The sequence below is a fragment of the Agrilus planipennis genome, unplaced genomic scaffold, assembly GCF_000699045.2.
Source record: "Agrilus planipennis isolate EAB-ADULT unplaced genomic scaffold, Apla_2.0 scaffold373, whole genome shotgun sequence".
NCBI classification, from domain to species: Eukaryota; Metazoa; Arthropoda; class Insecta; order Coleoptera; family Buprestidae; genus Agrilus; species Agrilus planipennis.
The window spans coordinates 39,329-53,580 of record NW_020439257.1 but is presented as its reverse complement, the minus strand read 5'-3'; the positions used below and the strand labels follow the sequence as shown (position 1 = coordinate 53,580).

Below are 14,252 nucleotides of genomic sequence, written 5' to 3'. Positions count from 1 at the left end.
TAGATTACTGTTCGCAAATAGTTAAGGATATTTTAGTTTTAGGAAAATGCGAAGATTAGCTCAGGATAGGAAAGAGTGAGGTGCATATCCAAACATTCATAGGTTTGACGGCGATGATAATGATGTAAAAATACCTACTGTAGCGTGCGTGACGCTAACAAATACCCCAATCTAGTTGCAAGTCTGAAGCTGAATGATGAAGTGACTATAGTTATTTGCAGGTTCAATAGTTAGACGAAGATCAATCTGTTTGCATTTACATAGCTTAAATGTAAAGTGCTAGGAGGATGCATGTGCAGAATAAGATTGCAGGTGTTGTCCCATCTGATATGGTGTATGCTGGTTTCAATCGGTGAATAGATAGTTTTCTCCTTGTTGGGCAATTAAACGGTGAACGTGTGCTCGTTCCTGCTAAGAAGATCGAAAGGACCGTCGTAAGAAAATTGTAGCTGGTTTTTAGAATCATCGTGTCGTAATTCTCCAGGTAGACGTAGTGGCTTTCCATACACCATGTCAGCGGCTGTTGCTTTCAGATCTTTTTTTTTCAGGCTGCTTGGATGCCTAACAGTACAGTGGGAAAAATCAAGGTCCAGCGGTTATTTTGATGACATGTTATTGCAGCCTTCAAATAGCAATGAAATCGTTCGACCATTCGACCGTTCCAAATTGACAGATCCATCCTTCAAAGAATGTACGTGCTATGGATGCAGCTTCTTGATCTTTGATGGGAATTGTTTCGGGCCAACGTGTGAATCTACACATGTGAGGCAGTAACGGTATCCTTCAGAGTATGTCTAGATGTACGTGTTCGAACCTGTCTGAAGGCATGTTGGAGATTCCCAGAGGGGCGGAAAAGTGCCGGGAAATTTTTGTTTTCTGACAGGGCATGCAATGCGCGTGCCCGTTTGGCGCAATCACTATTTGCTGATGGCAGATGAAACGCTGTGTAATTAACCTGATAGGTGTACGAATACTAGGGTTATTTGGAAATATAAGTGGTTGAAAATGGCAAAGCGAAATAATGGGGTCAAAAATGGTCTAGCTGCTCCTGTTGAGTTGTCACAGAAGATATCTTTGTTTGTATCCAGTTTATGGATACGTCTTAATACTAGGGACTTGTGAGAACTGAGATATGTTTAATGTTCTTTATCGGACTCGTCTTGAGTTTCAAGGGCTTCGTTATCAATAGGACTTGATACTTCTGAAATATGTGAAAGAGTGTCTGCTACAATTGGCTACAAATGCCCAGTTGTACCAGTGTCTCGAACTCTCTTTTGGCTGCTGCAAATCAGTCCTGAGCTAGACGTCGTGGTCTCCGAGCTACGGGAGGGCCAGTGGTAGTGTTTATGTAATGCCTTCTTATATGCTTGGGGTGCATGAATTGACCGTTGAGGAGCAGTAGTTACGAAAATTGCTTGAATAGGTCGTCGTATCTGAATGTGGCGGATTTGTTATCCGTGATGATTGTTACTAAGGGTTGGCTGCAACCACTCACCTTACCAGGGGTTGTGAGCTGGATGAGCTGATCCAGGAGACGTTGATTTCTCAAATCTGCAATTATTGGTAATAATAACTATAAATCGTCATGCGAAATTTCTACGTAGGCCTAAGTTGAGGGACAGGTTGATATAGCTTCAGGTCGAAATTATGGTGTCATTTGCTGCTTGTAGCGTGAATGGTGTTTTCTGACGTGGCGCAGGTACTAGAGACTTGAGATGTACGCAGATATCAGCACCTGTGTCGGCCAGAAATTGTAGGCGTGTAACTATGTCCGTAACGAAAAAACGACGTTGTGTAGGGCAAAAATCCTCGTCGCCGCTAGTGATCTCCGTTATGGTTTTCCGACCGCATTAAACATAGAGGCGGGGCACTTGAGAGCTTTGTCTTTCCAGTGATAATAACACTGACCATTTGTTCTATCACTGTTTGTGTGACTGGAATCGCGAAGGTCTCGACATTCGTTGTCTCATTTTATTAAGGTCCTTTTTGAGGGAATTGACCATCTCTACCAGGTTTTATATTATGGGAACATTATTGGGCGTTGCACTGGTTATAGTGTGTCTGTGGACTGAGTCAATGGTGCTGTCGGCAATTTCTGCCAAGTCTTCGAATGAGCTCTGCCTTGATTGTGCAGTATGGATCTTCCTCCGGAGGATTAATGATGATGTCACGTACTTCTGCGACATATCGCGGATCAAAATTACCAAGTACATATCCAAATACGGTAACTTCCGAAGTGATCGCAGATGCATCGAAACTGGATCTGCCATGCCGAACCATAACTCCGGGTCGAATGGAACAAGAAGTGTTGGTTTAACTGCCAAATGATCCATAGATGCTGGGGCAGCGGCGCCGCGAGCTGTCATGTTAATGTGGTGATGCAGAAGTCGATGATATTGTCAGTATGGAGCCCAGAAATAGTTTGTAGTCCATAAGACGGTGATGCTAGCTTATGTCTTCATCGGATGGCACAGCTTTATGTCGGAGTCACCAATGTAGCGTGCGTGACGCTAAAACAAGTAACGATGCAGATTTCAGTCTATTTGCAAGTCTAGAGCTGGATTTTTTTTGAAGTGAGTATGGCTATTTGTAAGTGCAACAATCAGACAAAGATGAGTCTGTTTGCAAGACCGATTTATTTAATTAGTTACACGGTATTTATACAATGCTTAAATGTAAAGTGTTTGTCCAGCAGTTTGGTCCGAGTTCGTTGGTTAACTCAGTTTGGTCGATCGACAGCGACGATAGAAATGCTGAGTCACTTGCACACATACCGTATATCTACTTTTTTGGGTGTTTCATTCCCACCAGCCAGTAATGCTGGTGGACGGGCAGTTCCTCCGAACTATGCCGGAAGGTAGGGCGGAAGGCCCTCTTCAACCTGCTTTCAGGAATCGTGGGAATGGGTGGGTGGTGGTTCGGGTGAGAAAGATGAGACGGACGAAATGAAGACAGAAGAGAGTGAAAGATTATTTGTGGAATATTACTGCCTCAGCATTTGCCTAAGTGATCCAAGGAAACTACAGAAAAACTTGGACCAAGGCAGACATACTCGGAATGCTAAGCAATGGTCTAGACCTCTAGCCCATGCCGCTCGGTATATCTAAAAAAAAATAAAAATTTTGGGTGTTCATTCCCACCAGCCAGTAATGCTGGTGGGCGGGCAGTCCCTCCGGACTATGCCGGAAGGTAGGGCGGAAGGCCCTCTTCAGCCTGCTTTCAGGAATCGTGGGAATGGATGGGTGGTGGTTCGGGTGAGAAAGATGAGACGGACGAAATGAAGACAGAAGAGAGTGAAAGATTATTTGTGGAATATTACTGCCTCAGCATTTGCCTAAGTGATCCAAGGAAACCACAGAAAAACTTGGACCAAGGCAGACGGACCCGGAATCGAACCGGCGTCCTCCCGAATGCTAAGCAATGGTCTAGACCTCTAGGCCATGCCGCTCGGTCGGAATATCTACAAACTGTATACTATATGTAGTGTTCTTACACTACATTACTTGTGAATAGATAGCTATGCGTCATCTACTGTGATTTTCTAAATTTTTTGGTTTGAAATTGGTACTGGTGTGGCATCTAGTATTAGTATGATAAATTACATTAAGTTAAATACTGCCGTATAATCATAGATAAGTATGTGATGACTAATATCATAGATAATAGAATCTATTGTTGTCGTTGTTATTACCATCGACGTTTACTAATGGACATGCCTTAGCGGTCAGAATTGTGGTACAATACAAGAAAGATATGGAATGAAGTTTCGGACAATATCCATCTCTCTCACGATAGTGCATAAGCGTGTCATGAAAGAGATAGCACTAGTCCGAAACCATGCGACATCTCCCTCACCTTTCGAGCCAAGAAATTATTAGAACGACATACGGCTAAGGCACGTCCATTAATATGTGTCTATGGCCATTACTAATAATTATCTATGGTAGTCATTAAGGGGAATGTCTAATTAGGGCGGGTCCAAAAAGTTTGTTATAAATTATGACCGTAAAGAATAGATGATCATTTAAAAATGTTTTGTACGGTTAAAAGGCAGAAATTGCCTTCATTAATTTTTATTTTGTTATATATGTGTTTCTGTGGTAAGTGTTTTGCCTTTTGGCATTAGGAGTATTTTCCTAATATTATATAGGTTATAATTCAGAAAATTTAAATATTGTAAATACTTTTAGTTTTTCAATGTAATTGTGATTGCAATATTCCTGTTATAATGAGGGGATCGTGGTTTTCTTGGGAAAATGGACAAAATACAGAAACAGAAATCAATGCGAATACCATGACTCGAAAAGGAATCTGTGTTGCTATAAAGGATGAGTTCTACACAAATTATACATTAGTTTTTAAAAGAGAAACGTGTTACACTTGTATCAAATTTCTTGTCCGAACTGTTAATGTCTTAGAGAAGATGGAAAGTAAGTAATGAAAATTAAATACATGAATTTTTATTTCACATTGATATATTTTAGCCTCTTGTCAGAACATACCTGAATCAGAATTTACACTAGAGCGTGTTTGTAGCGCTCTTTTACCTGATCAGCAACTTATAACTCTCTTCTCTGAGAATTATGTACCTGTTAATTGTCGTTCTTCATTGGAAGGTGTATGGAATTTTGCATATCAAAATAGATTTAAATTTACTGGTGAATGTTCACATCCTGATGCACAAATTCGTTCATGTCAGACTGTTGGATCCCAATTTTTAATTACCAATCAAAAATTCAATATCACTTATAAGAAATGTGATGGAATGAGTGGGACTTTTGATGGCCGTAATATAATTATTTCTTGATATGAATAAATAGAAGGCTATATTTATTTTCTTGTAGTTGTTGAATACAGCTGTTTAGGAGACTGGTTTGTTGACAAAAATCATTATTTTGCTGTTGCTAATACAAAGGAGTCCCGCAAAGATGAAAAATACAGGTGCTTCCTTAAAAATCGCGATGATGATCTGTACATAGGTGTATCTATAACAGCAGAATGTAATACATTAAAAACCGTGGAGAAAAGCCCAGAAAGGTTACATGTAACACCTGGTAAGTTAATTCATTTTCAAATAACCATTTTTTTTCTCCTTTTGTTACATAAAATAAAAAGCTGTTTTGTTGTTTTTTGTACTTTATAAATATCTCAATTTTTAGTGAAGGCAGAAGTTGTAGAACCTGGTTGCAGATTACCCCAAAACTTTTCTGGTGATTGGATAAATACTGCGAATATTGATGCTGACATTTTTATAAATGAAACTCACATTATTGAAACATGGTATCCTGATGAAGGCCGTTACAGAAGAACCATCTATGTTTGCAGAGAACATAGAGATACAAGAGTAATGATGGCCAGACTTACAGTTGATGGGTGGTAAGTTCTATTTTATTCAAAAAAGAATTGACATATCCGTCGTATCCATTAATATATTTATAGATTGGAAGTAGAAATTGTATCTTGTGGGATTTTTATAATTTTATTAATAGACAATGAAAATTAATTTTCTATTTTATTTATGTACTTATCAGCCTTTAAGTTGTTTGTTTTGAAAATAAAATTCATTATAGTGTCTTACTTACAGTATGTTGCCTTAAAAATGACTAGTACCATTCTTTAAATGTCATGGAGATATTATTTAAAGATAATATTAGGGAATAAAGCAAAATTTATATAGCTAATGATAAGTACTAACAATGTAAATGTTATAAAAAAAATATCTTTTTCTTATAATTGTAATTTTTTTATTTTCAGTCAAAAAGATTATGTTTGTTTTGATTTTGTTCCACAACACCACAACATAATACGTTATAGAAAAGGAATAGCTGTTATTAAAGACAATTTCCACACAGTATGTTCGTGGGTACAATTTCCAAATAAAGAGAAGTGGAAATATGATCTTTATCTGAAGAAGAATCCAACGGCGGTACGTTGTCCCGTTGCGGGCAAGTTTAATTTTACTCAAAAAGGTGACGTTCCATTCGAAACGAGAATATTGGGCGGTGTGACATTGAGTCCTAGACCAAATACATACTGTAAGCAAAACATATCTGATTTTTCTGTATGTGATGAAGACCAGAAAGAAATAGCAATTGATGAAAATTATTGCTTATCTGTTGACTATTTGGGTAGACCAGTTGATATATACAGTAAGTACAGACAAAAGTAGTTTACTGTTATTAGGCACTTTGTTGATTAAAACAATATTTCTGGCTTAGCCTTGTTCTATTTCATTTAGATTCTTAATGTTATATTCAATTTTTTATTTTGTTTTCAGGCGATCCTGACTACAGAATGAAATGTATAGGATATTGGAAGGAAAATTTGAAATCATATTTAATCACATATGATGAGTTAGATCCATTTTCAAAATATAGATGTTGGGTCTATCAACGAGCAGATTTAAATAGAGTCCTTATGTCTCAAGGTAGTTTCGTGATCTTAATTTTCATTTGTAAATTACATTCACAATTCCTTTTTACAGCTCTTGGACCGTACTGTGATTTGAAGCAGGATGTTATTTCGTGGAACTATACAGAGGGTGCTGCTGTAGCCATAGTTATGCAGGAATATGAAAGAGAACGTAAGTAACTGTTTCCTTTTTGCATTTCAATATATTTATATATATAGGAAAATATACTTTAATATGCTTTCTGCTCTTTGTGACGCTATTTAAAACAGTAAAGAACATAGGATTTCAAGATGATCAGTTGTTTATTATTATTTTTTTTTGAGTCGGTCGTGTGAATTTCCCAAAAAAATATTTGTTGTAATAATAACATGGTTTACAAACGACAATTGTGAATAAGTTAAGTTAAAATAAACCAATAGTGAAGAGCGATGAAACACTCAAACATTTTATTTTAATCACAGTATTGTGATTTATCTTTGCAGTTTTAATCACAACTACATTTATTAGTGGATTGTAAAAATAAAACAATCCCATTATGTCAGTTGTTTTTTTAATTCGTTTTACTTTTTTATTGATAGAATGTCTCACTTTATAAGACAATGGTTGCACTGATACATGTACAGTGCATATTCTTCTTATTTGCCACTCATTTCATTGTTTTGACAAGTCATCTAATTAGTAACTATTTATAATTTTATAATAGGTGATAGATGTCCGATGCACTTTGATGATGGTTCAAATCCTTGGATTGAATCAGATAATACAATTAAAATATTCAATTTCGGATACTTTACTGGTACTTCTTCTAGTGTGCCACCAATCCAAAGTTGTGTAATGGTAATTCTGACATTAATTACTATAAGTTTTAGCTAAGTCTTTTTTAGTCTTTTTTTATATAGCATAACGTATATAAAGTAAGCACAAATCTTATTTATAAATAGCGTTATAATTTTTTATTTTTTAAACTTAAAGAATCTCAGCCCCATTTCTTTCAAGTAAAATAACTTAAAATGGTAGGTAGATTAAATTATCCTATTCCATTAAGAAAATAATTATAGTAATTGTGAAGATGATGAAACCCTCTTGGACTGGGGGGAAAGATGTGGAGGGGATAGGGAAGACTTTGTAAAATGTATTTTTGGGTGGTAAGAGAGGTGTGGAGGTGAAAAATTAAGAATTTGAAGAAGAACGTAGGCTAATCTATTTATTTTTAGCTAATTTATTTAACATCTTATAATTACTAAAAAAGCTTTTCGATTGATTTTAATTTGAAACCTCAAAAACAAGTCCAAAATCACTGCAAAAAATTTTTTCAATTTTTCACCCCACCCCCTTCATCTTTCCCTTTCGCCCCTACCTAAAAATTGTTGCCACATCTCATAATTATATTTCCAAGTTTTACTTCTACCCCTTGTGCCTCCACGTCTCCGTTCTCAGCTTAAAACACTTGTTTAGTGTTCTATAAGCTCTTCCTCACCTCCAGCAATTTTCCTTCTATCTGATAGATGGGATTACATCATCTGCACAATTGCGCCCTAAGATTGTATGTAGTACGTTTGCGTTTTTGGTACATTCCGTTTTATGTATATCGTAAATATGTATGCGTGTGTGTATTTCATTAATTTTTATGAATTAAGTACAAACAGTGGCCTTTACAGAAAGGTGCTATAAATTACTAGAAGTGCATTTTGCTTTGCATGAAATAGTTTACAGCTCCTCTAATGATATGAATATGATCTACGGATATATTATACACTAATTTTATTTATGGTATAGTTTGTACATTGTATATTTTCGAATTTGTAATATTGTATCCGTCCATTTTTAGATAAAACGAATTGAATGTAGTAGTTTCTGTATTTTATTTTTAATAGGGAGCATTTTGTAACTTATATTTAAGTTGTAATTTATACATATACCAAATAAATCTGATGAAAATCTGAAGTATTTTAGCATAATTAACCAGTCAATTTCCAAAGGAAGCAGGAGTACTAAATTATAAATTGTTTAATATCCATTAATGTTTTGATATATGTATTTATATTCAGTTTTTATCAAAAAGAGAGAACTGTACTAAATTAAAAATTCGTAATCAAATAAATTTGACTGCAGCTTGCAGTTTTCTTGATAATTGTTTTTTTTTTTTTAAAAGTAGTGATTATTTAGGAATTAAAAGCAATTTATAGACTAAACTATCCGTCGGTATCTTGGCAGGTGATGCTGGAAGCAAATTCTCATAACTAAAGTTTGATAACGCGCACGAAGGGTTCCGTACCATTATCTGTATAATATAACTCAATATTCTGTGAATATTTCAAGCGTCTACCTGTTGCCGTTATCAATATCGGACAAGAAAATCACGTTTGTTGTATTGGAGCCCCCTTAAATATTTATTTTATTCTGTTTTTAGTATTGTTATAGCGGCAACAGAATAATCTGTGAAAATTTCAACTGTCTAAGTATCACGGTTCATGAGATAAAGCCTGTGTCCCGTTTTACCCTTTGGGTACGAAACCCTAAAAACCAGGTCATTTAATATCTTATAAACTAATACCATATAATTCACAGTATGAATAGATTTAATGGTACTTATTCCAAACGAGAGAAGATCGACGAGTACCTAGTCATGGTCAGTCCATGCCATGGGTTGACCTGCCATATAAAAGATAAGGAAACGGCGCTAGGCTGCTTTTAGAGCAGTAAATGTATATGATGTGCTAGGCGGCCAAATTTAAGATGCATAGGTTAAAATAGGTAGGACCAAGAAACGATATAAATAAACCACAGCGTGACATGACCGGAAGTCTCTCATCGGTCTTATCACAAAACAGAGTATCTTGCTGGCTCTAGATGAAACCCACTTGATATGTTGTACAATCTGTACCATAAGGATTTATCTTGACAAACATACATTTGCTTTTTTTCATATTTACATGGAGGCCATTTGTCAGAGAATACTTATACACCAGGTTTAGATTACTTTGGAGATAAAAGCTGTCAGACTGGGAGCGAATAGATCGATGCAGCTTAACATCTTTCGCAAATAATGAGATACGCGAAGAAAGGGGAAGCTCAGCTAAGTCATTAATAAAGACCAATTTCTTATAAGTTCAATAATTTCATTTCATTATTTTAAGTAATCCAACTTTCTTCACTTCTTTTAAAACTTTATGCAAATTATAATTACTGTATTATACGAGCTGAAAAGTTTAGTAATGCAACGTGTTTTTTAGAATTCTTATTAGGAATTATTTTATTACTGTTTGTATCAAAGTATATTTCTCTCTCGCATACTGTTTATATTAACTATTTTCTGTCTATCTCTCGTCGATCAATTATTTATTTATACGCTCCTGGAACATTCTTGATAATTTTCGGAAACTTCTTGTACTTTCAGAGCTTTCCTTTTGTTGCGCCACTTTAATTTTTGAATCTTTATGACTAGCGGCTACCGACTTTCGATTGGTACACCCCAGACAGTCGTTTGTAGCAATACAAAGATCAGTGATAAACAAATTACTTCAGAATCCAGAAGTGTGTAGTTATAGTCATTGAACTAAACTGTTGATGACTTCATTAAATATATGTATGTTTTTTACATGGCACCATGACTATGATGGTGGAAATAAGCATTATTGCAATTTTCATGGACATTTTTAGGAGAACAACAGCCTAAATATGTCAACTTAATAATTGAAAGGTGTTTCCGTCTATATGTTATTTGCTAATAAAGAAAATGTTTTCTTAAAACGTTTAATTGCACAACTGTATTCACATTGTGGAACTTATTCGAGACATTAAATTAAATTTTAGATGACACTAAGGAAAGGTGTATGGGTATGTATGAATACGAACATTAGCTAATACTAATTACGGTAAACGGTAACACCAAAATATTTCTTAAGTATAATAAAAATAATCTACTTTACACGACTTATTATTGATTTTTGCTAATAGATTACATAAATACGTTCATAAAAACATTAATTGCAGGTATATAAATTGACTAGACTAAAAATGCTAAGTATACAGTAAAGGACGGGCTTACGAACTAAGACCTTTTTAGTACTATATTGTGATTGTTGAAATCCCTAGCAGTCGCTATTGAATTACAACTGACCAGAATACCCCTCCTTTACTTATAAAAAATTATAATAGGAATGCATTACTTTTTCATGCTAACTGTGGGCATTATTTTGACTTAGGTATATACTCTATTATGCTATACAACATTTAGCGCCTAATATACAAAATTAAAAATGCTGAATACATGTGTATTAAACGTATTAATATGGCAGTACAGTTTCTATTAAAAATTAGTAGTCTAAGAAGCTAGTTTATTATTTAATTATAGTTCCCATCATGAGCATTATTTTTATATCAGTTTTTTTGCCAATAGAAGGAGAGTAATAATACATTTATTGTTTCCAATAATAGAAAATCTGCCATATTTGTAAATATAAAATATATTAATTTTATAAGATCCAGCATAGGGTATGCACTTTACTTCAGGACAGTACATAATTTTATGAACAATTAGTTCTGTATTTATGCGCTTCTATAAAATAAAAAAAAAAAACATATTTTCCAATATTTTTATGTTTCATCTTATAGCTAGTTAGGCAACTGTTAATTCTAGATATCTGTCTAAAATAAACTTTGTATTTGTATCATTAAATCACAGCCCGTACAAACTTAAATAAGTAGGTAAGTGTAATTCATTTACTTTCTCTAGCAATGTGCCCCTTCCAATGTCATGGATGCGCGCTAGCAAAATCGTAGGTAAGGAGAAAAAAGCTCAGTATATTCTCGACTCTTGTTCTTTAAACATACTTTTTCATACAGTATCTGCCAAAAGTTTTGGTCAATCATGAATAGTAGTGCGAGTCGAAAATAAGCGTTAAAGCATTTAATATGTCTTCAAATATAAATACACATCTCGTTGATATTTGTAGTAGTAAATGGTACCAACAACAGTACATTTGAGCAGTGCAAATGTAGTGGATAAAATGGTCAATTTTTCCGTGCAGTACTGTACGGATTATACGCTCCTCACCGATTAAGAGTTTAGCCGAGAGATTGTCTCTTTCATTTTCTGGCCTAGTGCTGTTCTTTTCTACTTTGCGCCGGTCAAACTGAAGGTCACATCGCTACAGAAAGTAAACGAAGTATAAGTAGTTTTCTTAAAATTTGTATTCTTTTGGTACGGTAACATCGAGACGTTAAATATTAAATTAACAATATTTTTCCGGTTAGTAATAGTTCAGTTCTGCGCTTTTTTTGTGTACTTAATACACAGGTAATTACTAATACATACTAATATACCTAATTGCGATTAGGTACGATTTTTCTATAAATTTCAATTCTACTAAATAAATGGAGCTCATACCATGCATGAAGATTGAAACTTGATAAACCAGTTGATAACAAAAGCATAGAAAGACTAAGAAGCACATCACCGAAATATTTTTCATTTTCCATAAAAGAAAATTGTATTGTTAACTGTGAGAATTCGAATTTAGTAAATAAATAGAACGTAACGTAAATTGCAAAATTGTTTACCGTTTCATTTGTTAAATATTGTTATTAACTTTTTATTCTGGCCTTCCTTACCTTTAAAGTAATAAAAAAAAGTAGTTTCATATCAAAGCCAATTGGAGTTAACAGTTGTTGTCTTTGACAAAATAAAATAAACTTTTCACCCCAGTTGACTTTGACTTGTCACAATCAAACCAATTAAGTATAATAATAATTTACGTTTAAATAGCAAGTTACAACAAAATGAATTTGCAGTTTATGTCTGAATCGTATCCTTTCTAAATATTGAGTTTTTAGGTATTATGAAGAACGTCATGATACCGACCCCTACAGGTCATTTTCACCTCAAACATACTATCGTGTTTCAAACATAGACTGTTGTGGTCTGTTGATTTCCAAAATAATGATTTTTTGGCTAATATTTAGGATGACTTGTTTGACGAGACTTGAACATTGACGAACCTTTGGTGTAAATTAAAATGAATGGTTTGGTTAGCGCGTTTTAATGAATTAGGGAGCCGGACTATAGTTACAAATATAAAAAATGACGAAGATCAGGAGGCACTACATGCAGAAATTGAAGAAGTGGTAAGTTTAGTGATAGAGTAGGAAAACCTCATAATTGTAGGAGACTTCAACAAAGCGAAATTAGGAAACCCTAATTTCGAAATTAGGGCCCCACAAATTCACAATCCGTCCCTGATTTTTAAGATTTTCACACACTTTTATTTCAAAAGTAACAATTCTTCAAAGAGACAGTAACTAATTATTATTTCAAATGAAAAATATCAATTCAATGTAATAAAGGTATATTAGTCTTTCATCATTAAAGAAATATTTTTTGCAAGTATTTTATCTTTTATTAAAACTCGTAATTTTGAGTGAATGTTTTTGAAATGCGACCAAATAGGTATAAGAAAACGTCAAAAATCAAAAGATTAAAATAGTGCTAGTCTACACCTTAACGGAGCGTTTCCATGAGATCCTCTGCGTTGCAGTAGTAGTGGTCTTAGAGGTTCTTACAAATATTTCATACCAATCTGCATTTCCAGTATTCAGCTATGTTCATTCTGCTTTGTTTTTATTTATCGTTATTGTTACTGCTATTTTTGTTATCGTCTGTACGGTTTTTCGTCGATTTATTGAAATTTGGAAATGTCACACTTAAATAAGTAAGCCCACGAAATCATTTTGAAGGTGATAAATTATTTTACCTAAGAAAAGAAACTTTTACTCCCCGTTACTTGTGTTCAAGACAGTGTTGCAGCAACTACCGGTATTTCTGTGAGAACAGTCAAAAAAATAATGACCAAACAAAATCAGGGAAATATAAAAAAGGAAATCCGAGTTCGAATGAAGAAAAGAACAGTACATATGAAAGAAATTTTAAAGCATGATGTGAGAGACGTAATTTATCAAATGTACGAAAAGGAATTTGTAACTTTGAAAAAGTTACAACTAAAATTAGAAAAAACGTCTTTAGAGGCATCAACTGGATCTTTAACTGTTCTTCCGAAAGTAATAGAGTTCAAATTAAAAAACAAAACTGTAACAGATGCGCTCTATGTGAAATGAAGGACGTCCGAATGAAAACAGGGCTTTCATTAAGGAAGTTCGTGGACAATAAAACCTCGTTGAATTCGAAAAAGTGCGTGTTCTTGGACGAAACATGGATATTTTCTAGAGGTGGCAACAAACACACATGGCAAAAGGATGGTATAAAAAGTGTCAAAAATAAAAACTGAAGGAAAGTGTTTTATGGTCCTCAGTGCCGGAACTGACAGTTTCAACTGGCCTTATTTTTTCGTTAAAAAATTCAGATTACCATGGTAATATGAACTCTGGTTCACTGAATTATTGCCAAAATTAGAGGAATCTTCGCTCATAATTTTAGATAACGCCCCTATCGTTCAAGGGTTTCTCAAAAGTACTCTACGTCTAAATGGAAGAATAATGAGAAGAAGAACTAGTTGCAGCAATGGTTACGTGTATTCAGTATATATGTAAAACTTGTGCACGCCACTGTAATTTATTCAAGATTCGTGAAGCAATTGATGGTATAGTAATAATTTAATAATAAAATAATAATAGAGAGAAATGTGGTGTTATAGGCGGATGATGAGGATATCGTGGGTAGAAAAGGTTAGAAATGAAGAGGTATTGGAAAGACTAGGAGAACAGAGGACTCTATGGAAGACAATAAAAAATAGGCGAGATAGGTTGGTAGGACACCTTCTCAGGCATGAAGGTCTAGTCAGAGACATACTAGAGGCAGAAACAGGAGTTAGGAGGGGTAGAGGTA

The 14,252-nt window shown here is 34.5% G+C and overlaps 1 protein-coding gene and 1 long non-coding RNA gene across 2 annotated transcripts; both read left to right on the top strand.

The window, feature by feature from the left end:
• The first annotated feature begins 3,948 nt into the window (after positions 1-3,948).
• Positions 3,949-8,356, top strand: LOC108742778. The gene is made up of 9 exons (XM_018478092.2): positions 3,949-4,100; positions 4,191-4,430; positions 4,485-4,787; positions 4,845-5,054; positions 5,160-5,376; positions 5,755-6,149; positions 6,278-6,427; positions 6,485-6,583; positions 7,116-8,356. Exons 1-9 carry the CDS (start codon positions 4,031-4,033, stop codon positions 7,283-7,285), a joined length of 1,854 nt encoding a protein of 617 aa, XP_018333594.1. The 5' UTR covers positions 3,949-4,030; the 3' UTR covers positions 7,286-8,356.
• Positions 8,357-11,396: 3,040 nt separating this feature from the next.
• LOC108742776 lies at positions 11,397-13,679 on the top strand. The gene is made up of 2 exons (XR_003231889.1): positions 11,397-11,711; positions 12,248-13,679. It is a non-coding gene; the product is annotated as an uncharacterized LOC108742776 (long non-coding RNA).
• Positions 13,680-14,252: the final 573 nt, after the last annotated feature.

Bases quoted from the DNA above. Each gene is read 5' to 3' on its own strand.
- LOC108742778 (XM_018478092.2), top strand. From the start codon at position 4,031: ATGTTTTGTACGGTTAAAAGGCAGAAATTGCCTTCATTAATTTTTATT. The intron at 4,101-4,190 runs GTAAGTGTTTTG...AAATACTTTTAG, and splicing joins GTTATATATGTGTTTCTGTG to TTTTTCAATGTAATTGTGAT. The intron at 5,377-5,754 runs GTAAGTTCTATT...TTTTATTTTCAG, and splicing joins AGACTTACAGTTGATGGGTG to TCAAAAAGATTATGTTTGTT.